This window comes from Triticum urartu, chromosome 2A, assembly GCF_056163025.1.
Source record: "Triticum urartu cultivar PI428250 chromosome 2A, HENAU_Tu73, whole genome shotgun sequence".
NCBI lineage: Eukaryota > Viridiplantae > Streptophyta > Magnoliopsida > Poales > Poaceae > Triticum > Triticum urartu.
In genome coordinates this window covers 647,219,353-647,245,547 of record NC_141874.1, presented here as the reverse complement: position 1 = coordinate 647,245,547, position 26,195 = coordinate 647,219,353, and the positions used below count along the sequence as shown (strand labels likewise).

General features: G+C 43.5%; 2 protein-coding genes across 29 annotated transcripts; both read left to right on the top strand.

Annotated features, from left to right (window-relative positions):
• Window positions 1–425: 425 nt before the first annotated feature.
• Window positions 426–4,468, top strand: LOC125539396 (uncharacterized). Of its 13 annotated transcripts, none has more exons than XR_015617266.1 (6): window positions 426–1,162; window positions 1,537–1,660; window positions 1,761–1,825; window positions 1,906–2,743; window positions 2,987–3,138; window positions 4,068–4,468. XR_015617266.1 is itself a non-coding variant. In XM_087544725.1 (6 exons), the coding sequence occupies exons 1-3, from the start codon at window positions 661–663 to the stop codon at window positions 1,943–1,945; spliced, it is 462 nt and encodes a 153-aa protein (XP_087400851.1). In that variant the 5' UTR covers window positions 426–660; the 3' UTR covers window positions 1,946–1,996; window positions 2,637–2,743; window positions 2,987–3,138; window positions 4,068–4,468. The 13 variants fall into 13 exon arrangements, 4 of the variants coding, with proteins under 4 accessions (XP_087400851.1, XP_087400850.1, XP_087400847.1 ...); XR_015617267.1 differs by having other exon boundaries at window positions 426–1,660; window positions 1,906–1,996; window positions 2,637–2,743; XM_087544725.1 differs by lacking the exons at window positions 1,537–1,660; window positions 1,761–1,825 and having other exon boundaries at window positions 426–1,004; window positions 1,085–1,162; window positions 1,906–1,996; window positions 2,637–2,743.
• Window positions 4,469–5,357: 889 nt separating this feature from the next.
• On the top strand, window positions 5,358–9,095 carry LOC125539395 (uncharacterized). Of its 16 annotated transcripts, XM_048702838.2 has the most exons (6): window positions 5,359–5,642; window positions 5,720–5,869; window positions 6,904–6,980; window positions 7,291–7,365; window positions 7,691–7,848; window positions 8,148–9,095. In XM_048702838.2, the coding sequence occupies exons 2-6, from the start codon at window positions 5,862–5,864 to the stop codon at window positions 8,274–8,276; spliced, it is 447 nt and encodes a 148-aa protein (XP_048558795.1). In that variant the 5' UTR covers window positions 5,359–5,642; window positions 5,720–5,861; the 3' UTR covers window positions 8,277–9,095. The 16 variants fall into 16 exon arrangements, 1 of the variants encoding a protein (XP_048558795.1); XR_007296850.2 differs by having other exon boundaries at window positions 5,358–5,642; window positions 7,097–7,848; XR_015617259.1 differs by having other exon boundaries at window positions 5,358–5,642; window positions 7,094–7,848.
• The last annotated feature ends 17,100 nt before the right edge of the window (window positions 9,096–26,195 follow it).

The window sequence follows — 26,195 nt, the reverse complement described above, 5'->3', positions numbered from 1 at the left end:
AGAATCATTTTTAACAGTACCCCTATAAAAAGAAGAAAGGAGCAGATTCAAATAAGACGAACCGTCTATTTACTAGATCCAAGGGTCTAAAATATCTCCGTGTTTAACGCAACAAGCCACGCTTAGGCTGGTCATAATGGGGAGTACCTTATAATAGTGTCATGCATATGACACTAGTCTAAGTTACTACCTTCATAGTACAAAGTAACATAGTAGTAGTGTCATAGAGGACCTCATTAATTAACTTGTAGACTCATTTTATCTTAGAAAGCACTATGTTACAATAACATATTATGTTACCACTTCTCATTAACTACATGCCACATAAGCAAAAGTTTCTCAAAATGCGCTATGTTACTTGCTAAGTTACTCCGGTTATGGCTAGCCTTAAGCCACGATCATTAACCCACGCACCCTTTCGGAAAAAAACCGTTGCGCGCTACGCCCACGCCCGCAGGACCTCTCCACTCCTCCTTCCTCCCACGCCGGCCGCAAGCGTCCCTCGCCGCCCCCGCCTCCCGCGCCGGCCGCACGCCTCCCCTCCCTCGCCGGCCTGCCTCCCGCGCTGGCCCCCGCCACTCCCATGCCGACGGCTGCTCCGGTCGCCGCCCCTACTCCTGAGGGCGCCGGGCGCCGAGAGGTCTAGGGAGTGGCCCATCGATGCCGTCCTCCTCTGCTTGGTGGCCTCCATGGATGCGGGAGACCAGGTCGGCAGATCCGTCGCTGGCCGACCAAAGGTCCCCGAAGGACGGCGGCCGGAGCCTCGCCATCCACCTCCAACAGCCGCCCGACACCCCATTGCTGCCCGCACGTCGCGTCCCTTCCCGACCTACATCGCCAACAGCCTCCCAGATGCCGACATCGCCGGGCCTCATCGCCTCCCTACCTGCTCCCCTCGCCGGACCTCCCCGCTGCCACCACGCAGAACCGGCGCGCTCCCCGTTGGCTTTTCAACACCTCCACGAGCAGGCGACCCACGCGCACACCACTCTCCGCTGCACCAGGTGCTTGTGTTATTGCCTCAAAGATTGTGGTGTTAATCTTTTAGGATCACTAACTTTCTGGATTAATTTGTTCTGTCAAGTGAGGAAGTGATGGTGCACGAGGACGAGCTTCCTGGACAAGAAGATCTCCGTACGCTTCTCGATGGTGCAAAATTGAGGTGTTCTCAGTGACCTGTTCTGGCTACTGATGGACATTATCTAACACATGTCTTTGAACTGAAAAATAATATAGTTGTTAAATGTTTATTCAGTTCAGAGATGCAAATATAATACAGTACCAGTTTGGATTTTTTTTCTATTTAAGGTCTTTATGTAAAATTTTCTTCATACTATGCTTGAAACAGTACTGGTTTCAGTAGATATTTTTTAGCTATTAATGATAATTAGGTCCAACTTTTTCTTTCATTTGGAGCAAGTTCACTTTCGCCTTATTATTGCTCTACATACTGATACAAATCTAGGAGATTGCTCTTTTCTAGACACCTGCCGCCACACTAAGTACTATCTCACTTTTCCTTTTTTTACTTTTTAGTGACAATGAACACGAGCGCATATGCTTTGTTGAGTGGTGTTCATTTACTTGCTTGATCCATAGGAACTGGAGTTCTAGAAGAAAAACTACTGAGCTTTATTTCTTCTGTAACCATTGCAAAGAGGTGAACTACATTTTGGGCATATGTTCATGTACTATTCAGGCTCAGAATCATTTTTAACAGTTTTTTTGGACATTCTTCCTCACGGACCTGCCTGTTATAGTATTATTTTTTATGAGAACAATACAACTTTTGAACTCAGCCTATAATCATCGACCTCTGCTTACTGTAAGTTCAAGCTCTGCTCTGGAATTGCTTTGATTGACTATCAATTAGCATGCACCTCTGACATGTATTGGCAAATGCAGCCGTGATGGCGGGCCGTTCCAAGAAAACATTTATGGATGAATAGATGGTTGCCTTCATATGCCAAACTTGTTGAATTCTTCTGTTCTTTGGGTATGTATTTTCTGAAGAAAAAAGGTGGGATTTCCACTAAAAGCCATATAGAGTCTGCTCAATTGGTTGATGAGCAATGTTCTAGGTGCACACATCCTCATTATGATTTTCTTTTGAGTCAACTGAATAGTGTAGTGCCATTTCCACTACAAAATTTTCTCCAGTCTCAGTTTAATGCAGCTTATAAGTGGTTTGTACATCCTGCAGTATATTGATGTAATAATTTCGGATAGTGCTTTCCAGTAGCGATTTATCAATTTTTGGTTTGCAAATCAGTTATGAATAGTACTGTGCATACACACACAGGTGTGTGCAAATTTCGTCTTAGTTGTAGTTGTACTTGCTACATATGTTTCAAAGTACCACATTTTTTAGTTTTAGCAATGGACACGTCTCTGGGATGTAAATTTGGCCATTACTATTTCTATGGATATTTTAGTAAGAAATAAGGTATGTCCCATGTTTCTCATCCTTTATGCATAAAACTGTTTATGCCATCCCTACAAAATTAACTTGCAAAAGGACCATGCAGATTTTAATAGGTTCTAGGAATATCTTAAGAAACCAGTGTAGACAACTTGGTTGCCTCATATATGATATATCTTTGCTTAGATCGATCTGTGGATGCTACATATCGTAGGCTGGTGGGTTCCCTTGCTCAGATCGAGTAGTTGAGGCCACAGAAGTTGAAGGCGAAGGTGAAGAAAGCGTTGTCTTGATCGGGTGACGAGGTGTCACAGGAGGCCGGTAATTATGATTGCTGATGAGCCTTTGATTTCAATTTGCCTCGGTGTCGCTCCCTTTTTACAGTCTTCAGTCACTCGGTGTCGTCCGCTTTCTTACATTTTCTGATGGGCCTTTGATTTCTGTTTGCCTCTTATATTTTTTTCTAAGTTCCTCTTTTCCGTGGTTAGGTTCTGATATGTTGTAGCATGTCAATTTTTTTGGTCAAGTACTTCCCCGGTTCCTAAATATAGGACGTTTTGGCAGCTGTGCGTGGCGATGGCCTCACGGAGGCACACCGGTGGTGGAGGGCTTCTTATCTCTTAATTAGGTCGTCACAGATGTGCGTGAACAATGACCCTGCAAGCAATGGCATGTCTCTGTGTAAGCCATGAAGCTCCTAAGTTTCCATGATCCAGGTGTGGTTGTCATCTTTCTGATGTGTTGTGCATAAGCATAAGTAGTAGATTTAATTTATATTCATGAATGTAACTCATATCTAGACAGATTTACCTTGAACATGCTTAAAGTATATGGTCAGCTTGTATGAATGTCGCATATCATGTGTTTTATAATCATTTATAGAACTCTTTGTAATGCTTTGAATAATAATTTGCTAAACAATATCTAGAAAAGATAGCTTGAAGGAGCATGTGTAATTACTTCCATATATTATTTTAGAGTATCTGAATCCATATATGATTCATTATTGGTATCCAATGTTTTGCTTGTAAGCTACTTGGAAGTATCACTATTCAATTATCTTGGGCGAGGTTACTAAATGAAGCACCATTTATAGCCACTGTGGAGTTGGAGAAATATTTTTGGTTGGTTTGTACAAAACTAGAATTTATGATGTCTGTTCATAAGTATTTCTACTGAAAATACAATCTCTAAGAACTCCATATGCTGCTCATACCATGTCATAACTAGATTTGAAATTCTGAAGAATCCCAGATTCATGCAAATAGGTATTCTTTGTCACGAAATACACAAGCGGGACAGTTAAATAGTTAATTATGATGCTTTTTTCATTAGATGATTCATTTTAGAATTAATTTACTACTGAATTTTCAATGGACCCACACTACACAACACACACACACATAACAAAAAAAATCATGTTTCTGAACTGAACTATCATTCTTTGGCGGAACTCATTTTCTGAACTGTATCATATGGAGTCTGTATTCTGAACAAACATGTGAAGTTCCATTGTTCTTCGTAATAATTTAGCTGCCAAGCATTTGTTAAAAAGGGACTGTTTCTTCCCTTTGTACTTGGCTGAAATATTGTTTTATTAGGAAAATTCTGCATATTTAGTATATTTGGAGTCATTTGTTTGCAGACTGGTGCCATTCTTCCGAGAACACAATTGACATGTCGTGCGGAGTAGGAGATTTTTCACTGGTTATTATACATGCGTGAGACCTCAGAAGTTACAGGGGAATGAGTGACGCCACATTCAAGATCAGAATTAGTTTTTTTAGGGAATGATAAGAAAGTTAGTGAGAATGAGGTAACATGCATTTCTTAGATTTGTTCAGAATGACGGGGCTGCGGTTTTGGGAGCTTGGATGTATGGATCCGATTGTAAAACTATCTACTCCTACCAATAGATATGACATTGCTCATGTCAACTTTTCAAAAATAATATGCTTGTTTGCGATGGAATATGAGTGTACTTTCTTTAAGATGTAATACAAAAATACTTGTTTTTGTGATGTAATATGGATATACTTCATTTTTTTTGTGTGTGTGCGCGCGCTCGCATGCTCATATTTAAGGATTTCGTGAATAGAATATTGTACTTTTGTGCGACGAAACAAAACATTCTTATATAATCAATTTGCTTCACATGAATATAACTTTGTCTGATGCTTGAGATGATTAACAAGGATCTAAAGTGTATTAGATTTTTTGATGACCAAGCACTTATTACAACAAAAAATGTTTGTCTGTACATTAAATTTGCAACTACAGAGGTTCGGACACCTTATCAAAATATTTTCTCTGCAATTATTTGGTTAAATCTTGCGTCTGAAAATTTATGTAGAATGTTTTTCTTTTTTATTTATAAGTCTAACTAGATGGATGAGATTTTTTTTATATTGTATTATCGTGCGTTACACGTGCAAGCTTATTAGTCGACACGAAAAACGTCGATCATCCATCCACCACCGATCGTCCGACCATCCAACGACAATCCCCAAACACACTGTCACGATACGTTCTGACCAACACAAGTAGTCTCCACATCGAAACGTCTATGACCGTCTCAGGCCCCTACCCGGCGAACACAACCGCGTCATCTCTACACGAGACTGTCCAACTAAAAACACGTCGTCTGCCAGCAAGCGACTTACCTGTCTCTTCCGACTAAAAATATGTCGTCTAACGAATGCAATCTCTATTATTAAAGGAGAATCGAACGCGTGATGGTTCGATCTCCATCCACCCCCTCCTATCGCTAGCTCCTCCCACCGATTTTTTTTTTTCAATCCTACAATCCCTCCGAAAACCAAAGGCAAATAAACAAGGGAACCAAGCGGTTCAATCAACAAGAGAACCACGATCGATAAAAGAATCTGAGCCGACCCCACCGCTCCCTCGTTTCCGTTCAAAAAGAAAAAACCACTCCCCACGAACTCACCTCCCACACGTCCCCCCGTCTCCCCCGCAGCCCTCGGCCCCGATTCAACCTCTCCCCTCCCCCCTTTCCCGAAAAATTTCTCCACCACCTCGCTGGCCCAAATCTCAATCCGCCGCCGACGCTCCCCTCCTCGTCAGCCTCGTGGTCGCAGTGGCCGAAGTCCTGTGGACGCCGCCGCTCTCCTCCTCGCCAGCCTTGTGGTCGCGGTGGCCATAGCCGCCGGCCCTGCACTCTCCTCTTCAGGATGCCCCTCGTGCCACCCTCGTGTTGGTTGTCGTCGCGCCACCTCTGTACACCGGCAACCAACTGTTCAGTTCCATGGGCCCTAATTGTTTCTTGAATTTCAGATTGTTGGGCATGAGAGCCACCATCGACTGGTTGATCCACCTCGCTAGCTCGTGTCCGTCGAGGTCGTTGACTCCTCCATTCCTCAATTGTTAAGCTTCGCTGCAGCAGACTCCCCTTGGAGATTCTGTTTCGACCACATGCATGACCCTGTAGGTAAATTACTTCTTTCCCCGTGGGTGCCTGGGTGGTCTTCAGCCTGCAGATGGGCTTCTATTGTACTGACGACGATACTGCTGCGAACATCGATCATCCTTGTCCCGCGACTGGTGAACCAGTTGAAGTCCACAGTGATGTATAGCATCATGAGCTTAATTATATGGCTACTTTTTGTTACTATTTCTACATACATGCTTTATTATATCACGGTTCTGCTCTTTGGGTATGCACTTGATTTATGGGAGGAGCCCCAAACTTTTATTAAAGAACTTACCAATCTTGAACCTTCAGAATTAAGACTGGTGGAGTACCTGTCATTTTTAGGCAATTGGCAGTGAAGACAGCCTTGCATCAGACATATGTCATAAACTTAGAACATACTGTTGGTTGGATACGTGACGATGTAGTTCGGTCACCATTGGTGAAGTGGATAATCTTAGAACATACTAATACTTTTAGGCAATTTGTCGCGAATCAGCTATAATGACTTAGTCCAGAGGTGGAGCGGATAGTTGGCACCGTGCAGTTCAACGATCCCTACATCGATCCCTTAGATGTGAGCAAGCTGCCTTTGGAGCTACTCAAAGCAAGACAGGAAGCATGGCATGCTCAAGCTCAAGTCGTCTCAATGGCTCGCCCCCGAAATGGATGACGCGCTCAAGTGATGAGTTGTGCGCACGAGTGGTCGAAGCAGAAGAAGAAAGGTCGTCCACAGTGTAGTCTTGCTAATTGTGGTCTTATATACTTAGCTGAGCAAAGCAGATGAAGCAAGGAAGAGATGTACGAGTAACAAGTTATCAACTATGTATTTCACTGGCATGTTTTTCAGTAGTGCAAGTGAGATTTTTATTTTGACCATTAATTAGTGTGAATTATGATGATCGCCATTGATCAATTAATGTAAGGGATCTGTCTTACGTAAAAGCATTGGATATGATGTATACAAGCATCTGCCACTAGATCTCTTTCTATGTTTTCATCTGTTGTATGTTCCCTCCTAATAAATTTTTTTCATGAATAATAACAGGCACATGGTCCCACCAAGAAGACTACTTCTGTGCTTGAACTATTCCAAATGGCTGCTATTTTTTGGGAGAAGAACAGGTATGTGTACCCTGTATAGAAAAGTGTAGACCTCAACAGTGTAGAATATATCTGTCGCATCAGGAAGGCGCCAAAATACATGTTTCCTGAACTTCCGGTTGTCTGACTTGTAGCAGCTCTGGAGCATCCAAAGATGATTGATTCATCGATCAATGGTTGATAGCAATTAGCTCAGAGAACAGAACAACATTGCAACTGACAATCTTGTGCATTACATCTACTTTGATCGACAAAATATTCCTAAGGGTAGTTTCAGTTTGATTTGGGCATCTACATTATCTTACAATCTTGTTTGTAAATAATTTTTCAGGTTTGTCTGTACGCCGTCCCATTCAACCCTCGTCTCTGTCAGCGTCGCCCTACCATGGCACGGGTGAACTAGAATGTATCATCAATTCGTCACCCATAAGCAACGAAATCTGATGTGGTTTTTGTTCCTGATCCCATGGTTACTCTGAATTTTGAAAGTTGATTCTGCAGTTTAAAAACCTGTGTTGACCTTTTCCGGCCGCTTCACCATATTGATTTACTACAAGTTATTGTGGTTTTCACTGATTTGGAATATGTGGCTATATATCCGTGGGCGTGTTTGCAAAATTTGGTGTGCTTCTAGCTCCCAATATGTGTTTGTGCTTGATGAATTGTTCGCCTCATGGTATTTACTTGTAATTTTTCCTTTATTATTAGCATCTGAGTATGAATGCTTGCAGGTGTGGGAGGAGCGGGACTAGGTTGTCGTCCAAGTTGCTCCACACCCTTTGGCATTGTTGCGTCTAGACCATCGCTCAGCTCCCACATCTGTATGCCTGGTCTAAGCACTTCAATTTTTGTTATATGGTGGATATGCATTTGCTACAGTTTTGTTCAGGTATATCTATTTTAATGTTCTCAATGTCAATCTATTCTTTGTACCACCAGGATTAGAGCAATACAAAAAATGGAGCTTCTAACATGTTTTTGTACATTTATTTGGTCTAATTAAAATGTTATTTATTCATACACATGTGCAGAGGGAATAGATGTCAATCGATGCTAAATCTTTCATATAAACACAGAAATAGCTCTCGACACATGACATGTTTTTTCTGATATTGTTCTATTTCAATGCAACAACTCTAGATTTATGTTACTTATTGTTCGTCCTGAACAAACTGTGCTCTAATGCAGGACTTCTCCTTTGTCATTGGATTAAAAAGACAAACTCTTATACCAGCTATTTCTTGTTTGTCCTTTCTGAAATCGAGGATTCACATTCTAATGTGCTGGGAGGTGCTTCTGTGTTTTTATTGTTCATGAATGGCATGACCAAGAAGGAAGGGAGGAAATGTTTTATAAATCAAGACAAACATGTTGAAGCTTGGTAATGTTGCAGAGAATTTAAGCAGAAGTACAATATTTCCATGAAAGTTTCACTTATTCTCTGTTCGTGTTGTTGGAAATGGCAATCACTTGATCTTTATATTATGCGGCTGCCTATCTAAAAACCTTAATTGTGGCCTTAATAAACATTACCATTTGACAAAGTAAAAGGTCCTTCTTCATTCAAATATTTTCTTATCGTGTTTGTAGGATTTGGCCATGATTCTCTTTCCTCATTTCTATATTTGGTGTTTTGTTGTGACCCAAAGTTGACCGTTTTACAAGTTATCTATTGTATATGTTGATGCTTTTGTTTCTAAGATGTATTCTCAAGTGATACTCACACATCTTATTTTCCTCTCTATGCAACGAGAGGAATGAAAATATGATTGAATTATGAATCTGATATTATGCGGCCTAACCATTATATGGCCTCTTGTGAATTTTTATTCTCCTGGTTGTGGGCTACCATCTGGGATAAAGGAGGCAAAGGTGACCAAAGCAACATCTTCCCCACCTTGGAGCACCAAATATGGTGTCTCGGCATCGAAAGATTGTACCATGAGGATTGGAGTTTGAACGGGATGCAGTTAATGTGAGAGGAAGAGATGTCTCGCATGCACTGTTGACGAGCTCGGGATACTGTACAAGCTAGATGGAGTTGCCATGTCTCTTATACATATTTGTTGTCGCTCATAGAACATTATAAATTAGTATAACATGGATTTCATTTATCAAGTAAATTGTATGATCAAATTATGGATCTTAATGGTTGCTTCCTTTTCAGCACTTATTTGTGGTTCTGTTTGAAGTTTTTCAACCTACAATGGAGATCTTAATTTTTACTATGTTTTCACATTTTTGTCCTGATACGCATTTAGGTTGAGATGGTAGTATCAAAGACACTTAACGTGTCCTTTAACGGCATGGCGGTTAAGAACATGTTCATTTGGCAGGAAGGAGTGGGTGCTTGGACTAAACTGGATGCATGACATATGTGTTCATAAAAAAAAATCACTAATGTCTCTAGCATATCTATATTGTTCCGTGGCAACGCATGGGCATCCAACTAGTTGTGACTAATAAGCTCTCACATACAATGTTAGTGTCGACAACGCCATGGCGGCTATCGAAAGGATTAGTGTGTGCTTCCTCGACAGGCAGAGCGGAGATCATTGAAAAACATTGACAGTTAAAGACAACAAGCTGTTTGGCCTCTTACCTGTAGGGGACGTGTCTAGTGGCTAGTGGTTCCTATAGGGAGGGTAGACAAGCAAATAAGTTTTCCGCGGGGTCATGAATATCTACTCCCAATGTCTGAGTTGATTGAATAGTATGGTTTATTTTCGTCCCACCACTTTCAACCAGTTTTTTTTCGCTGGGTTTTTTTCGTAATTCCTCCCACCACCCCTCCCATCCTGGTCTATCGGTTTATTTTTCTCTCCACTCTTTATTACAACCAGAACTTTCCTAACATATAACAAATCACAGATCTAACTTTCTTAAGTTATCCAAATCAATCTATCCCTTTTATTGGTGCAATTTGTTTTAGGAAACAAATAACAGATTTTTAGGAAACAAATAATAGATTTTAATCTAACTTTCCTAACTTATCCAAATAAATCGATTTCTCTCATTAGTGAAATTTGTTTTAGGAAACAAATAACAGATTTTCAGGAAACAAAGAACTGATTTTAAGGAAATAAACAAATAACAGATTTGTGCTCCTACGCTAACCTCTGAGATTGTCGGTGTCGGCGCCATCACGAAGAGAAAACGGACCATCCCGGCGATGACCACGCAGTGAGGCCCACTCATGCGGAAAAAAACGGACCGCAACCATGTAGCGACGCTGTAGGATCGAAAGTATGTCTAGAGGGGGGTGATTAGACTACTTGACCAAATAAAAATATAGCATTTTCCCAATTTTAGTTCTTGGCAGATTTTAGTTGTCTTAGCACAAGTCAAGCAGTCTCCACACAATTCAAGCAAGCATGCAAAAGAGTATATGAGCAGCGGAAAGTAAAACATGCAACTTGCAAGAATGTAAAGGGAAGGGTTTGGAGGATTCAAACGCAATTGGAGACACGGATGTTTTTGTCGTGGTTCCGATAGGTGGTGCTATCGTACATCCACGTTGATGAAGACTTCAACCCAAGGAGGGTAACGGTTGCGCGAGTCTACGGAGGGCTCCACCCACGAAGGGTCCACGAAAGAAGCAACCTTGTCTATTCCATCACAGCCGTCGTCCACGAAGGACTTGCCTCACTAGCGGTAGATCTTCACGAAATAGGCGATCTCCTTGCCCTTACAAACTCCTTGGTTCAACTCCACAATCTTGTCGGAGGCTCCCAAGTGACACCTAGCCAATCTAGGAGACACCACTCTCCAAGAAGTAACAAATGGTGTGTTGATGATAACTCCTTGCTCTTGTGCTTCAAATGATAGTCTCCCCAACACTCAACTCTCTCTCACAGGATTTGGATTTGGTGGAAAGAAGATTTGAGTGGAAAGCAACTTGGGGAAGGCTAGAGATCAAGATTCATATGGTTGGAATGGAATATCTTGACCTCAACACAAGTGTAGGTGGTTCTCTCTCAAAAAATGTGTATTGGAAGTGTAGGTATGTTCTGATGGCTCTCTCCACGAATGAAGAGTGGGTGGAGGGGTATATATAGCCTCCACACAAAATCTAACCGTTACACACAATTTGCCAAACTCGGTGGGACCGAATGGTTAAACTCGGTCGGACCGATTCAGCAAACCTAGTGACCGTTAGGATTTTCGGTGGGACTGAGATGCAACTCGGTAGGACCGATATGGTTAGGGTTAGGGCATAACATAATCTTGGTGTGACCGATTACACAAACTCGGTGGGACCAATTTTGGTAATAAGCTAACCAGAGAGTTGGTCAGGTAAACTCGGTGGGACCGGTTCGCTCATCTCGGTGAGACCGAAATGTTACAAAAGGGAAACAGAGAGTTTACATTGCAATCTCGCTGGGACCGATCGCTCATCTCGGTAAGACTGAAACGTTACGAAGGGAAACAGAGAGATTACAATCCCATCTCGGTGAGACCGAGATCCCTATCGGTGAGACCGATTTGCCTAGGGTTTGTGGCAGTGGCTATGACATTTGAAACTCGGTGGCGCCGGATAGAAAGAATCGGTGGGGCCGAGTTTGACTTTTGGTTTAGGTCATATGTGGATGTGGGAAGGTAGTTGAGGATTTTGGAGCATATCACTAAGCATTTTGAGCAAGCAAAACATTAAGCAACACCTCATCCCTCCTTGATAGTATTGGCTTTTCCTATAGACTCAATGTGATCTTGGAACACTAAAATATAAAATGTAGAGTCTTGAGCTTCAAGCTTGAGCCAAACTTTTTGTCCTTAGAATTTTGAGGGATCCACTTTCCTCATCCATGCCATGCGATTCATTGAGCTTTTCCTGAAATATTAATCTTGGAATAATGTTAGCTCAATGAGCTATATGTTGTTAGGAATTACCAAAACCACCCAGGGATAGTTGCACTTTCAATCTCCCCCTTTTTGGTAATCGATGACAACATATAGATCAAAGCTTCGACAAATGATAATAGGAGTGAAAGATATTGTCGCTTTGAGAAGTATGTGAAAAGCAAGAGGTCCCCCTAAATTTGTGCATATCTTAAGATTTGCTTTGGACTGCAAATGCACAATGAGTTAGGATCATGGGTTACTCTTCCATGTCACATACATCTTGGTGGAGCGCTCAAAATAATAAAGATTGAATACATGCACTCATCACCAAGCAAAGTGAATGATCATATAAGGATAAGTAAGATAATATCATCTAACAAGCATAAGTGTAGCTTATGATCAACCACATGATCATCAATGTCTCACAGATAATAGCATAGTATCTCAAGCAATCAAAAATAAACAAAGTTCAACCACCAAAGCAAGAGAGAATAAAAAGCAACGCTCTCTCTCGAAGCCTATGATCTATACATGTTTCTCCCCCTTTGGCAACAAGTTGCCAAAAAGTTCATAGAAAATGCATAGCACTAAAACGTCTCTCAAGCTTGGTCTTCAGGTGGTGGTGTCCGGATAACTCCAAGAACGAAGGCTTTAGCCGAAGTAGATGGAGCTGATGGAGTAGGTGCTGGAGCTGGTTGCGCTGAAGCTGTAGCTAGTGCAGATGAAGTGGCTCTAGTGTCTGGAATAGGCACTGCAGCAGACCTCTGAGCTCTAGGCACTCTGGCAAATGCATCAGTGGTTGTCTTGCCCTTCCTCTCCTGCATATCATCTTGAAGTTGCTCCACAACAGACTGAATCTCAGTTACCTTCACATCCAAGTCATAGAATTTTTGCTTCACGATTCTTTCCAAGCTCTCCTGGTTTTGAGTCAGGGTGGCCAGTCCCTTCTCAATCCTCAGAGTGGATGCAATCAGGTAGCCAAGCTGATCTTGCTTGCTCTTTAGGAGATACCGAGATGCTTCTTCAGTAGTTGGCATCCTTGCAGCCTTTTCAGCTTTTGCCTTCTCCTTCTTGGCTTGTGCGTGCACAGAAGATGGTTCATCCTCATTCATAACCACAATGTTGTCCTCGAAGTCTGGATAGATAGGCATGTGCTCCTTGTCTAGCAGATATGTACCAGTGCCCATCTTGGAGTTGATTAGCTCCTGGATCTGTGGGGCATACCCACAACTCCTCTTCTGATCTGCAGATGTCCTCTTGATAGTTTCAACTATTAGGCTCATGACTTTGAACTTCTGTGGGACATCAAAGATGTGAAGCAAGTTAATTGCATGGCCTCTGATCATCTTGTGATCACCTAACTTTGGCAAGAGAGTGTGCCTGAGGATCCAGTTGATGGTTGGCAAGCCTGACAGAAGGTAATGTACAGATCCAAACTTATGTGTCTCAAGAGCAGCATCTGGGATCTCCTTGTACATGTGTGCCATTGTGTTGTGATCCTTCTTCCTGTTGGCATAGACATCCAAGTCATCTTCACTCTCTTTTGGGGCATTGATCAACTTCGCCCATTCAGCAACCGTGGACTGGTACCTCGTACCTTCAGACATCCAGACAATCCTTCCATCTGGGTAGAAATGAGCTGTGGAGTAGAACTGCATGATGAGCTCATCATTCCATTTTGTGAGCTTCTGAGGCACAAACTCATCGACTCCACAAGCCTTGAAACTATCATGTACACCTGGATAGTGATCCTCATTCTCCTTGATGTAGTCCCAGTCGACCCATCTCATGTCACACACTATGGGATTCTTGTCAAGCAACACTGTCTCATAGAAGTCCTGCTGTTCCTTTGTATGGAACCTGTAATCCACAGCAGTCCTTCTCCTGGTGGCATATGGACCTGACTCTCTCCATAGCCTCAGACCTGAGGCCTTCCTTATCTTCATGTTCTCAGCTACTGGATGAGCATCATTGTGATCTGGGATTTTGGCTTTGAGCTTCCTCAGGACTTGTCCTTCATCATCTTCATCAGCAGCAACTTCAGGCACTGGGGCCTTGTTCTTCTCAGCAGCTGGTATACTCCTGGTATTCCTCTTAGGTGCACTCTTGGGCTTGGAGGCTGCTTTGGGTGCTTCTTTGGGCTTTGATGTTGCATCCCCTGACTTTATAGCATCACCCATCAGCTTTTGTGCCTTGGGTGCTGGTGCAGCAACCTCTTCTTCCTCTTCCTCTTCGGAATCTCTCGTGATTGAGGATCTCCCAAGCACTCTAGCAGTGGTCTTTTTGATCCTCTCCTTCCTCTTTTTCCCTTCTGCAGCAGCCTCTTTGGGTTCAGATCCCAAAGGTACTTGAGTAGATGCTCTGGCCTTAGACATTGGAATTCTCTTTGCAGGAACCTTTTGCTTCATACCTGGCTTGGTGGCAGCAGCAGTGCTATATTCCTTCTTACCACTTTCTTCTTGGAAGTGGCCTCATCCTCAACTGCCACATAGTCTTCATCCTCAGATTCAGAGGTCTTCTTCTTTCTGGCCCTGGTGGCAGCTTTGGGTAAGTTGCTTGGGGTGCTCCTGCTACCATCATCTGAAGTGCTAGAGGGACTAGTGCCCTCACTCAGGTGAACCTGCTCCTTTGACCTGTTCTGGCTGTCACTCTGATCAGACATGATGCAAACACTGACAGCTGACCCTGTGAATAGATTATAGATGAGATAGAGTGGATGAGAGGTTTTTGCAAAAGAATGAGTCAAAAACTTAGTTTTAGTTTTCCACAGAAAGCATTTCGGATCAACCGATTTGTAAACTCGGTGATACCGAAGCAGCTGTTGGAACCTAAACTAGTGAACTCGGTCAGACCGAGTCACAGTTCGGTGGCACCGAGACTGCTAGGGTTTCACAAAGTCCTAAACTTGGTCACACCGATTTGCAATTCTCGGTCAGACCGAGAATTACATGTGCAATGGCCTGAGCCGAATCGGTGGTACCGAGTTCCACAACTCGGTGGGTCCGAGATGGTTTCGGCGGAAACCTAACCCTAAATTTTCAATTCATGACTAAACTACGGAGTGTTTTGACTGGATAATAATGATCTCAATCGTGGCAAGATACATGGCGAACACAATGTGCTAGGAATCAGATAGGGACAGCACAGTGATCGAGTTCATACCCAAGTTCGGCGATGAACTCGCTACGGCGGCAACGGCGGGGATGATTTCCGTTGACGGCGGCGGAGACCAGCGGCAGGAGGCAACTGGCGACGAGGAAGACGATCCGGAGACCCTGGAGGCAGAGCGGGCTAAGCGCGGGTCGAGGAAGTTCGGAAAGTTTTCCAAAATTTGACCCGTGGGTATATATAGCCTGACCCTGTCGGTGTGACCGAGTGGAACAACTCGGTGGCACCGACATTCATAACTGCAATCAGTTACTGAAACTCGGTATGACCGAAAGGTTCAAATCGGTTGCACCGAGATTGAAAACCTAGATCTTAGTGGTCTCGGTATGACCGAAATGGATGAATCGGTCAGACCGAAACGCACAAAGAAGTTTTGGAAGTTTAAGTCTATGGCGAATCGGGGACTCCGAGTGCTCCTCACACAGAGTGGTTCGAATCTGACTTGATCAAATTTTGTGATGTAGCATGAATAGAGTTTGAGACGAGAAAAGCATAGATAGCTAGAGAGGGTTCTTAGGCATTCTTGTCCATCCACTTGGCAAAAGAAAAGAAAACCAATCAATCAAAACAACAAGTGGATGTCCTCGAATGAGTAAAATATGCAATCAACATGCTCACACAATAAAATGGCAATTGAAATATGTGGCAAAGCATGCACAACCAATTCTAGCATCTATCAAACAATTTGTGATGACTAGGTCATCTACGAAGGAAATATGCCCTAGAGGCAATAATAAAGTTCTTATTTTATTTCCTTATATCATGATAAATGTTTATTATTCATGCTAGAATTGTATTAACCGGAAACATAATACTTGTGTGAATACATAGACAAACTAAACGTCACTAGTATGCCTCTACTTGACTAGCTCGTTAATCGAAGATGGTTATGTTTCCTAACCATAGACATGTGTTGTCATTTGATTAACGGGATCACATCATTAGGAGAATGATGTGATTGACATGACCCATTCCATTAGCCTAGCACCCGATCGTTTAGTATGTTGCTATTGCTTTCTTCATGACTTATACATGTTCCTATGACTATGAGATTATGCAACTCCCGTTTGCCGGAGGAACACTTTGTGTGCTACCAAACGTCACAACGTAACTGGGTGATTATAAAGGAGCTCTACAGGTGTCTCCAAAGGTACATGTTGGGTTGGCGTATTTCGAGATTAGGATTTGTCACTCTGATTGTCGGAGAGGTATCTCTGGGCCCTCTCGGTAATGCACATCACATAAGCCTTGCAAGCATTGCAACTAATGAGTTAGTTGCGAGATGATGTATTACGAAACGAGTAAAGAGACTTGCCAGTAATGAGATTGAACTAGGTATTGAGATACCGACGATTGAATCTCGGGTAAGTAACATACCGATGACAAAGGGAACAACGTATGTTGTTATGCGGTCTGACCGATAAAGATCTTCATAGAATATGTAGGAGCCAATATGAGCATCCAGGTTCCGCTATTGGTTATTGACTGGAGACGTGTCTCGGTCATGTCTACATTCTTCTCGAACCCGTAGGGTTCGCACGCTTAACGTTACGATGACAGTTTCATTATGAGTTTATATATTTTGATGTACCGAAGATTGTTTGGAGTCCCGGATGTGATCACGGACATGACGAGGAGTCTCGAAATGGTCGAGACATAAAGATTGATATATTGGACGGCTATATTCGGACACCGGAAGTGTTCCGGAGAAGTTTCGGATAAAACCGGAGTACCGGGGGGTTACCGGAACCCCCCCGGGGGTTAATGGGCCTCATGGGCCCAAAGTGGAGAAGAGGAGGGGCGGCCAGGGCAGGCCGCGCGCCCCCTCCCCCTCTAGTCTGAATTGGACAAGGAGGGGGGCAGTGCCCCCCCCCTTTCCTTCCTCTCCTCTCTCCCTTCCTTCCCCCTCTCCTAGTTGGACAAGGAAAAGGAGGGAGTCCTACTCCCGGTAGGAGTAGGACTCCTCCCTGGCGCGCCTCCTCCTGGCCGGCCGCCCCTCCCCCTTGCTCCTTTATATATGGGGGAAGGGGGGCACCTCTAGACACACAAGTTGATCTTGGTGATCGTTCTCTTAGCCGTGTGTGGTGCCCCCCTCCACCATAATCCTCGATAATATTGTAGCGGTGCTTAGGCGAAGCCCTGCGACGGTAGAACATCAAGATCGTCACCACGCCGTCGTGCTGATGGAACTCTTCCCCGAAACTTTGCTGGATCGGAGTCCGGGGATCGTCATCGAGCTGAACGTGTGCTAGAACTCGGAGGTGCCGTAGTTTCGGTGCTTGATCGGTCGGGCCGTGAAGACGTACGACTACATCAACCGCGTTGTCATAACGCTTCCGCTGTCGGTCTGTGAGGGTATGTAAACAACACTCTCCCCTCTCGTTGCTATGCATCACCATGATCTTGCGTGTGCGTAGGAAATTTTTTGAAATTACTACGTTCCACAACAGTGGCATCCGAGCCAGGTTTTATGTGTTGATGTTATTTACATGAGTAGAACACAAGTGAGTTGTGGGCGATATAAGTCATATTGCTTACCAGCATGTCATACTTTGGTTTGGTGGTATTGTTCGATGAAGCAGCCCGGACCGACATTACGCGTACGCTTACGCGAGACTGGTTCTACCGACGTGCTTTGCACACAGGTGGCTGGCGGATGTCAGTTTCTCCAATTTTAGTTGAACCGAGTGTGGCTACGCCCGGTCCTTGCGAAGGTTAAAACAGCACTAACTTGACAAACTATCGTTGTGGTTTTTGATGCGTAGGTAAGATTGGTTCTTGCTTAAGCCCGTAGCAGCCACGTAAAACTTGCAACAAACAAAGTAGAGGATGTCTAACTTGTTTTTGCAGGGCATGTTGTGATGTGATATGGTCAAGACGTGATGCTAAATTTTATTGTATGAGATGATCATGTTTTGTAACCGAGTTATCGGCAACTGGCTGGAGCCATATGGTTGTCACTTTATTATATGCAATGCAATCGCCCTGTAATGCTTTACTTTATCACTAAGCGGTAGCGATAGTCGTAGAAGCATAAGATTGGTGAGTCAACAACGATGCTACAATGGAGATCAAGGTGTCGCGCCGGTGACGATGGTGATCATGACGGTGCTTTGAAGATGGAGATCACAAGCACAAGGTGATGATGGCCATATCATATCACTTATATTGATTGCATGTGATGTTTACCTTTTATGCATCTTATCTTGCTTTGATTGACGGTAGCATTATAAGATGATCCCTCACTAAATTATCATAGTAAAAGTGTTCTCCCTGAGTATGCACCGTTGCGAAAGTTCTTTGTGCTGAGACACCACGTGATGATCGGGTGTGATAGGCTCTACGTTCAAATGCAACGGGTGCAAAATAGTTGCACACGCAGAATACTCAGGTTTAACTTGACGAGCCTAGCATATAACAGATATGGCCTCGGAACACGGAGACCGAAAGGTCGAGCGTGAATCATATAGTAGATATGATCAACATAGTGATGTTCACCAATGAAACTACTCCATCTCACATGATGATCGGACATGGTTTAGTTGATTTGGATCACGTGATCACTTAGAGGATTAGAGGGATGTCTATCTAAGTGGGAGTTCTTTAGTAATATGATTAATTGAACTTAAATTTATCATGAACTTAGTACCTGATAGTATCTTGCTTGTTTATGTTTGATTGTAGATAGATGGCCCATGCTGTTGTTCCGTTGAATTTTAGTGCGTTCCTTGAGAAAGCAAAGTTGAAAGATGATGGTAGCAATTACACGGACTGGGTCCGTAACTTGAGGATTATCCTCATTGCTGCACAGAAGAGTTACGTCCTGGAAGCACCGTTGGGTGCCAGGCCTGCTGCTGATGCAACTGACGATGTTAAGAACGTCTGGCAGAGCAAAGCTGATGACTACTCGATAGTTCAATGTGCCATGCTTTACGGCTTAGAATCGGGTCTTCAACGACGTTTTGAACGTCATGGAGCATATGAGATGTTCCAAGAGTTGAAGTTAATATTTCAAGCAAATGCCCGGATTGAGAGATATGAAGTCTCCAATAAGTTCTATAGCTGCAAGATGGAGGAGAACAGTTCTGTCAGTGAGCATATACTCAAAATTTCTGGGTATAATAATCACTTGATTCAATTAGGAGTTAATCTTCCAGATGATTGCGTCATTGACAGAATTCTCCAATCACTTCCACCTAGCTACAAGAGATTCGTGATGAACTATAATATGCAAGGGATGGATAAGACAATTCCCGGGCTCTTCGCAATGCTGAAAGCTACGGAGGTAGAAATCAAGAAGGAGCATCAAGTGTTGATGGTCAACAAGACCACTAGTTTCAAGAAAAAGGGCAAAGGGAAGAAGAAGGGGAACTTCAAGAAGAACAGCAAGCAAGTTGCTGCTCAGGAGAAGAAACCCAAATCTGGACCTAAGCCTGAAACTGAGTGCTTCTACTGCAAGCAGACTGGTCACTGGAATCGGAACTGCCCCAAGTATTTAGCGGATAAGAAGGATGGCAAGGTGAACAAAGGTATATGTGATATACATGTTATTGATGTGTACCTTACTAATGCTCGCACTAGCACCTGGGTATTTGATACTGGTTCTGTTGCTAATATTTGCAACTCGAAACAGGGACTACAGATTAAGCGAAGATTGGCTAAGGACGAGGTGACGATGCGCGTGGGAAATGGTTCCAAAGTCGATGTGATCGCGGTCGGCACGCTACCTCTACATCTACCTTCGGGATTAGTATTAGACCTAAATAATTGTTATTTGGTGCCAGCGTTGAGCATGAACATTATATTTGGATCTTGTTTGATGCGAGACAGTTATTCATTTAAATCAAAGAATAATGGTTGTTCTATTTATATGAGTAATATCTTTTATGGTCATGCAACCTTGAGGAGTGGTCTATTCTTATTAAATCTCGATAGTAGTGACACACATATTCATAATGTTGAAGCCAAAAGATGCAGAGTTGATAATTTTGTGGCACTGCCGTTTGGGTCATATCGGTGTAAAGTGCATGAAGAAACTCCATACTGATGGACTTTTGGAACCACTTGATTATGAATCACTTGGTACTTGTGAACCGTGCCTTATGGGCAAGATGACCAAAACACCGTTCTCTGGTACTATGGAGAGAGCAACAGATTTGTTGGAAATCATACATACAGATGTATGTGGTCCAATGAATGTCGAGGCTCGTGGCGGATATCGTTATTTTCTCACCTTCACATATGACTTAAGCAGATATGGGTATATCTACTTAATGAAACATAAGTCTGAACCATTTGAAAAGTTCAAAGAATTTCAGAGTGAAGTTGAAAATCATCGTAACAAGAAAATAAAGTTTCTACGATCTGATCGTGGAGGAGAATATTTGAGTTACGAGTTTGGTGTACATTTGAAACAATGCGGAATAGTTTCGCAACTCACGCCATCCGGAACACCACAGCGTAATGGTGTATCCGAACGTCATAATCATACTTTACTAGATATGGTGCGATCTATGATGTCTATTACTGATTTACCACTATCGTTTTGGGGTTATGCTTTAGAGACGGTTGCATTCACGTTAAATAGGGCACCATCGAAATCCGTTGAGACGACGCCTTATGAACTATGGTTTGGCAAGAAACCAAAGTTGTCGTTTCTTAAAGTTTGGGGTTGTGATGCTTACGTGAAAAAGCTTCAACCTGATAAGCTCAAACCCAAATCGGAGAAATGTGTCTTCATAGGATATCCAAAGGAAACTATTGGATACACCTTCTATCACAGATCCGAAGGCAAGACTTTTGTTGCTAAATTCAGAAACTTTCTAGAGAAGGAGTTTCTCTCGAAAGAAGTGAGTGGGAGGAAAGTAGAACTTGATGAGGTAACTATACCTGCTCCCTTATTGGAAAGTAGTACATCACAGAAACCGGTTTCTGTGACACCTACACCAATTAGTGAGGAAGCTAATGACGATGATCATGAAACTTCAGAACAAGTTTCTACTGAACCTCGTAGATCAACCAAAGTAAGATCCGCACCAGAGTGGTACGGTAATCCTATTCTGGAAGTCATGCTACTAGATCATGATGAACCTACGAACTATGAAGAAGCGATGGTGAGCCCAGATTCTGCAAAATGGCTTGAAGCCATGAAATCTGAGATGGGATCCATGTATGAGAACAAAGTGTGGACTTTGGTTGACTTGACCAATGATCGGCAAGCAATTGAGAATAAATGGATCTTCAAGAAGAAGACTGACGCTGACGGTAATGTTACTGTCTACAAAGCTCGACTTGTCGCAAAAGGTTTTCGACAAGTTCAAGGGATTGACTACGATGAGACCTTCTCACCCGTAGCGATGCTTAAGTCTGTCCGAATCATGTTAGCAATTGCCGCATTTTATGATTATGAAATTTGGCAGATGGATGTCAAAACTGCATTCTTGAATGGATTTCTGGAAGAAGAGTTGTATATGATGCAGCCAGAAGGTTTTGTCGATCCAAAAGGAGCTAACAAAGTGTGCAAGCTCCAGCGATCCATTTATGGACTGGTGCAAGCCTCTCGGAGTTGGAATAAATGCTTTGATAGTGTAATCAAAGCATTTGGGTTTGTACAGACTTTTGGAGAAGCCTGTATTTACAAGAAAGTGAGTGGGAGCTCTGTGGCATTTCTGATATTATATGTGGATGACATATTACTAATCGAAAATGAGATAGAATTTCTGGATAGCATAAAGGGATACTTGAATAGGAGTTTTTCAATGAAAGACCTTGGTGAAGCTGCTTACATATTGGGCATTAAGATCTATAGAGATAGATCAAGACGCTTAATTGGACTTTCACAAAGCACATACCTTGACAAAGTTTTGAAGAAGTTCAAAATGGATCAAGCAAAGAAAGGATTCTTGCCTGTGTTACAAGGTGTGAAATTGAGTAAGACTCAATGCCCAACCACTGCAGAAGATAGAGAGAAAATGAAAGATGTTCCCTATGCTTCAGCCATAGGCTCTATCATATATGCAATGCTATGTACCAGACCTGATGTGTGTCTTGCTATAAGTCTAGCAGGGAGGTACCAAGTAATCCAGGAGTGGATCACTGGACAGCGGTCAAGAACATCCTGAAATACCTGAAAAGGACTAAGGATATGTTTCTCGTATATGGAGGTGACAAAGAGCTCATCGTAAATGGCTACATTGATGCAAGCTTTGACACTGATCCGGACGATTCTAAATCGCAAACCGGATACGTGTTTACATTAAATGGTGGAGCTGTCAGTTGGTGCAGTTCTAAACAAAGCGTTGTGGCAGGATCTACATGTGAAGCGGAGTACATAGCTGCTTCGGAAGCAGCAAACGAAGGAGTCTGGATGAAGGAGTTCATATCCGATCTAGGTGTCATACCTAGTGCATCAGGTCCAATGAAAATCTTTTGTGACAATACTGGTGCAATTGCCTTGGCAAAGGAATCCAGATTTCACAAGAGAACCAAGCACATCAAGAGACGCTTCAATTCCATTCGGGATCTAGTCCAGGTGGGAGACATAGAGATTTGCAAGATGCATACGGATCTGAATGTAGCAGACCCGTTGACTAAGCCTCTTCCACGAGCAAAACATGATCAGCACCAAAGCTCCATGGGTGTTAGAATCATTACTGTGTAATCTAGATTATTGACTCTAGTGCAAGTGGGAGACTGAAGGAAATATGCCCTAGAGGCAATAATAAAGTTATTATTTTATTTCCTTATATCATGATAAATGTTTATTATTCATGCTAGAATTGTATTAACCGGAAACATAATACTTGTGTGAATACATAGACAAACTAAACGTCACTAGTATGCCTCTACTTGACTAGCTCGTTAATCGAAGATGGTTATGTTTCCTAACCATAGACATGTGTTGTCATTTGATTAACGGGATCACATCATTAGGAGAATGATGTGATTGACATGACCCATTCCATTAGCTTAGCACCCGATCGTTTAGTATGTTGCTATTGCTTTCTTCATGACTTATACATGTTCCTATGACTGAGATTATGCAACTCCCGTTTGCCGGAGGAACACTTTGTGTGCTACAAAATGTCACAACGTAACTGGGTGATTATAAAGGAGCTCTACAGGTGTCTCCAAAGGTACATGTTGGGTTGGCGTATTTCGAGATTAGGATTTGTCACTCCGATTGTCGGAGAGGTATCTCTGGGCCCTCTCGGTAATGCACATCACATAAGCCTTGCAAGCATTGCAACTAATGAGTTAGTTGCGAGATGATGTATTACGAAACGAGTAAAGAGACTTGCCGATAACGAGATTGAACTAGGTATTGAGATACCGACGATTGAATCTCGGGCAAGTAACATACCGATGACAAAGGGAACAACATATGTTGTTATGCGGTCTGACCGATAAAGATCTTCGTAGAATATGTAGGAGCCAATATGAGCATCCAGGTTCCACTATTGGTTATTGACTAGAGACGTGTCTCGGTCATGTCTACATTGTTCTCGAACCCGTAGGGTCCGCACGCTTAACGTTACGATGACAGTTTCATTATGAGTTTATATACTTTGATGTACCGAAGATTGTTCGGAGTCCCGGATGTGATCACGGACATGACGAGGAGTCTCGAAATGGTCGAGACATAAAGATTGATATATTGGACGGCTATATTCGGACACCAGAAGTGTTTCGGAGAAGTTTCGGATAAAACCGGAGTACCGGGGGGTTACCGGAACCCCCCCCCCCCCGGGGGGGTTAATGGGCCTCATGGGCCCAAAGTGGAGAAGAGGAGGGGCGGCCAGGGCAGGCCGCGCGCACCCTCCCCCTCTAGTCCGAATTGGACAAGGAGGGGGGCGGCACCCCCCTTTCCTTCCTCTCCTCTCTCCCTTCCTTCCCCCTCTCCTAGTTGGACAAGGAAAAGGAGGGAGTCCTACTCCCGGTAGGAGTAGGACTCCTCCCTGGCGCGCCTCCTCCTGGCCGGCCGCCCCTCCCCCTTGCTCCTTTATATATGGGGGAAGGGGGGCACCTCTAGACACACAAGTTGATCTTGGTGATCGTTCTCTTAGCCATGTGCGGTGCCCCCCTCCACCATAATCCTCGATAATATTGTAGCGGTGCTTAGGCGAAGCCCTGCGACGGTAGAACATCAAGATCGTCACCACACCGTCGTGCTGACAGAACTCTTCCCCGACACTTTGCTAGATCGGTGTCCGGGGATCGTCATCGAGCTGAACGTGTGCTAGAACTCGGAGGTGTCATAGTTTCGGTGCTTGATCGGTCGGGCCGTGAAGACGTACAACTACATCAACCGCGTTGTCATAATGCTTCCGATGTCGGTCTACGAGGGTACGTAAACAACACTCTCCCCTCTCGTTGCTATGCATCACCATGATCTTGCGTGTGCGTAGGAAATTTTTGAAATTACTACGTTCCCCAACAATCTATATATGAGTATATTGACTTAGGAGTCAAATGAGAACATTTGATCATAGGTCATACTCATCGTTTAAGCACAAGTGGGGTTACCACTTTTACATAAAGCATTGTTGTGTTCACACCATTAGAGTTGCTTTAGCTCAATTCTTAGAGTAAAGCTCCCCCTAGATGTGAGATCCCCCTAAGAGGGATGAACTAACCTTGGGTTTTGTCGATGATGACTTCATGTAGATGTTGAAGATGTGGATGCTCAATGTTGATGTACATCATTTGGAGCTATCCATTGGAGTGAGTTGCACTTTCAATACCTACACGGGTTAGTCCCACAAGGAACAAACAATGATATCCATAGACATAAAGTGATGCACACACAAGATGATGTCTATGAAAGCTTTTAGGTTACCTTGTCCCTTGTCTTACCAACAAGAGGGTTTGTGACTCCTTGAACTAGTGCAAGATGTGGAAGTTGATTGCACTTGTTCTTGCCAAGATGATAAGGGTGAAGTATCTTGGCGGAGTCACACTCAAGAACTCTCTAGTTCTTCTTCTTCGGGATCCACACCATCTTGATGGGAATCCTCGGTGTTGTAGTTGTACTTGATGAAGTGGAACTTGAAGTAGTCTTGGGAACCCACTTGACCAAGGCCTTAGGAGCTTCTTCAAATGCATCAATTTCCTCTTGAAGCTTGTCCTTGCCTTTTTCTTGTGGTCTTGTGGTGGAACATCATCTTGAGTTTGTGTCCCTTTCAAAGAAGTAAGATCATACACTTCTCTTGTTGAGGAACAAACTTCGTCTTGGGGTATTGATCTTCTTCCCACTCAACTCCATTGGCATTGAACTTTCATTCAAAACCAACACCTTGATTCTTCCGGTGCCTTCCTTGCTTACGTACAATTTCCTCGAATTGCTTACTTCCGGCAAGGCTCTTGTAAACACCTTCCTCTATAATTCCCTTCAATAAGCTATTTTCTTGCTCAAGTGTAACTTGGCTAAGAGAATCATTAGTGGAATCAAGAGAACTACTAGAAGCAACAATATTGGATTTAGCATGATTATTGTTACTACTAGAGGAAGAATCTTTCTTGTTCTTGTTACTAGACTTGACTTGAGGCATGTAATGTTGGGGAACGTAGCATAAATTCAAAATTTTCCTACGTGTCACCAAGATCTATCTATGGAGTCATCTAGCAACGAGGGAGGAGTGGATCTACATACCCTTGTAGATCGCGCGCGGAAGCGTTCAAGAGAACGGGGTTGATGGAGTCGTACTCGTCGTGATTCAAATCACCGATGATCCTAGCGCCGAACGGACGGCACCTCTGCGTTCAACACACGTACGGAGCAGAGACGTCTCCTCCTTCTTGATCCAGCAAGGGGGAGGAGAGGTTGATGGAGATCCAACAACACGACGGCGTGGTGGTGGAAGTAGCGGGATTCCAACAGGGCTTCGCCAAGCGCTGCGGGAGGAGGGAGATGTGTCATGGGAGGGAGAGGGAGGCGCCAGGCCTTGGATTGGTTTGCCCTCCCTTCCCCCCACTATATATAGGGCCAAGGGAGAGCGGAAGGGTGCAGCCTTGCCCCTTCCTCCAAGGAAAGAGTGCGGCCAAGGGGGGGAGGAGTCCATCCTCCCCAAGGCACCTCGGAGGTGCCTTCCCCCTTTAGGACTCTCCCTTTTTTCTCTTCTCTTGGCGCATGGGCCTCTTGGGGCTGGTGCCCTTGGCCCATATAGGCCAAGGCGCACCCCCTTCAGCCCATGTGGCCCCCCGGGGCAGGTGGCCCCACCCGGTGGA

What these genes read in the sequence shown, in the direction of transcription:
- LOC125539395 (XM_048702838.2), top strand. An exon ending in ATTTTTTGGGAGAAGAACAG is followed by an intron (nt 6,981 to 7,290) that starts GTATGTGTACCC and finishes ATAATTTTTCAG; the next exon opens with GTTTGTCTGTACGCCGTCCC. An exon ending in TGGCACGGGTGAACTAGAAT is followed by an intron (nt 7,366 to 7,690) that starts GTATCATCAATT and finishes GAATGCTTGCAG; the next exon opens with GTGTGGGAGGAGCGGGACTA.
- LOC125539396 (XM_087544721.1), top strand. Translation starts at nt 661, where the DNA reads ATGCCGTCCTCCTCTGCTTGGTGGCCTCCATGGATGCGGGAGACCAGG. An exon ending in ACCACTCTCCGCTGCACCAG is followed by an intron (nt 1,005 to 1,084) that starts GTGCTTGTGTTA and finishes TGTTCTGTCAAG; the next exon opens with TGAGGAAGTGATGGTGCACG. An exon ending in CTCGATGGTGCAAAATTGAG is followed by an intron (nt 1,163 to 1,599) that starts GTGTTCTCAGTG and finishes CTTGATCCATAG; the next exon opens with GAACTGGAGTTCTAGAAGAA.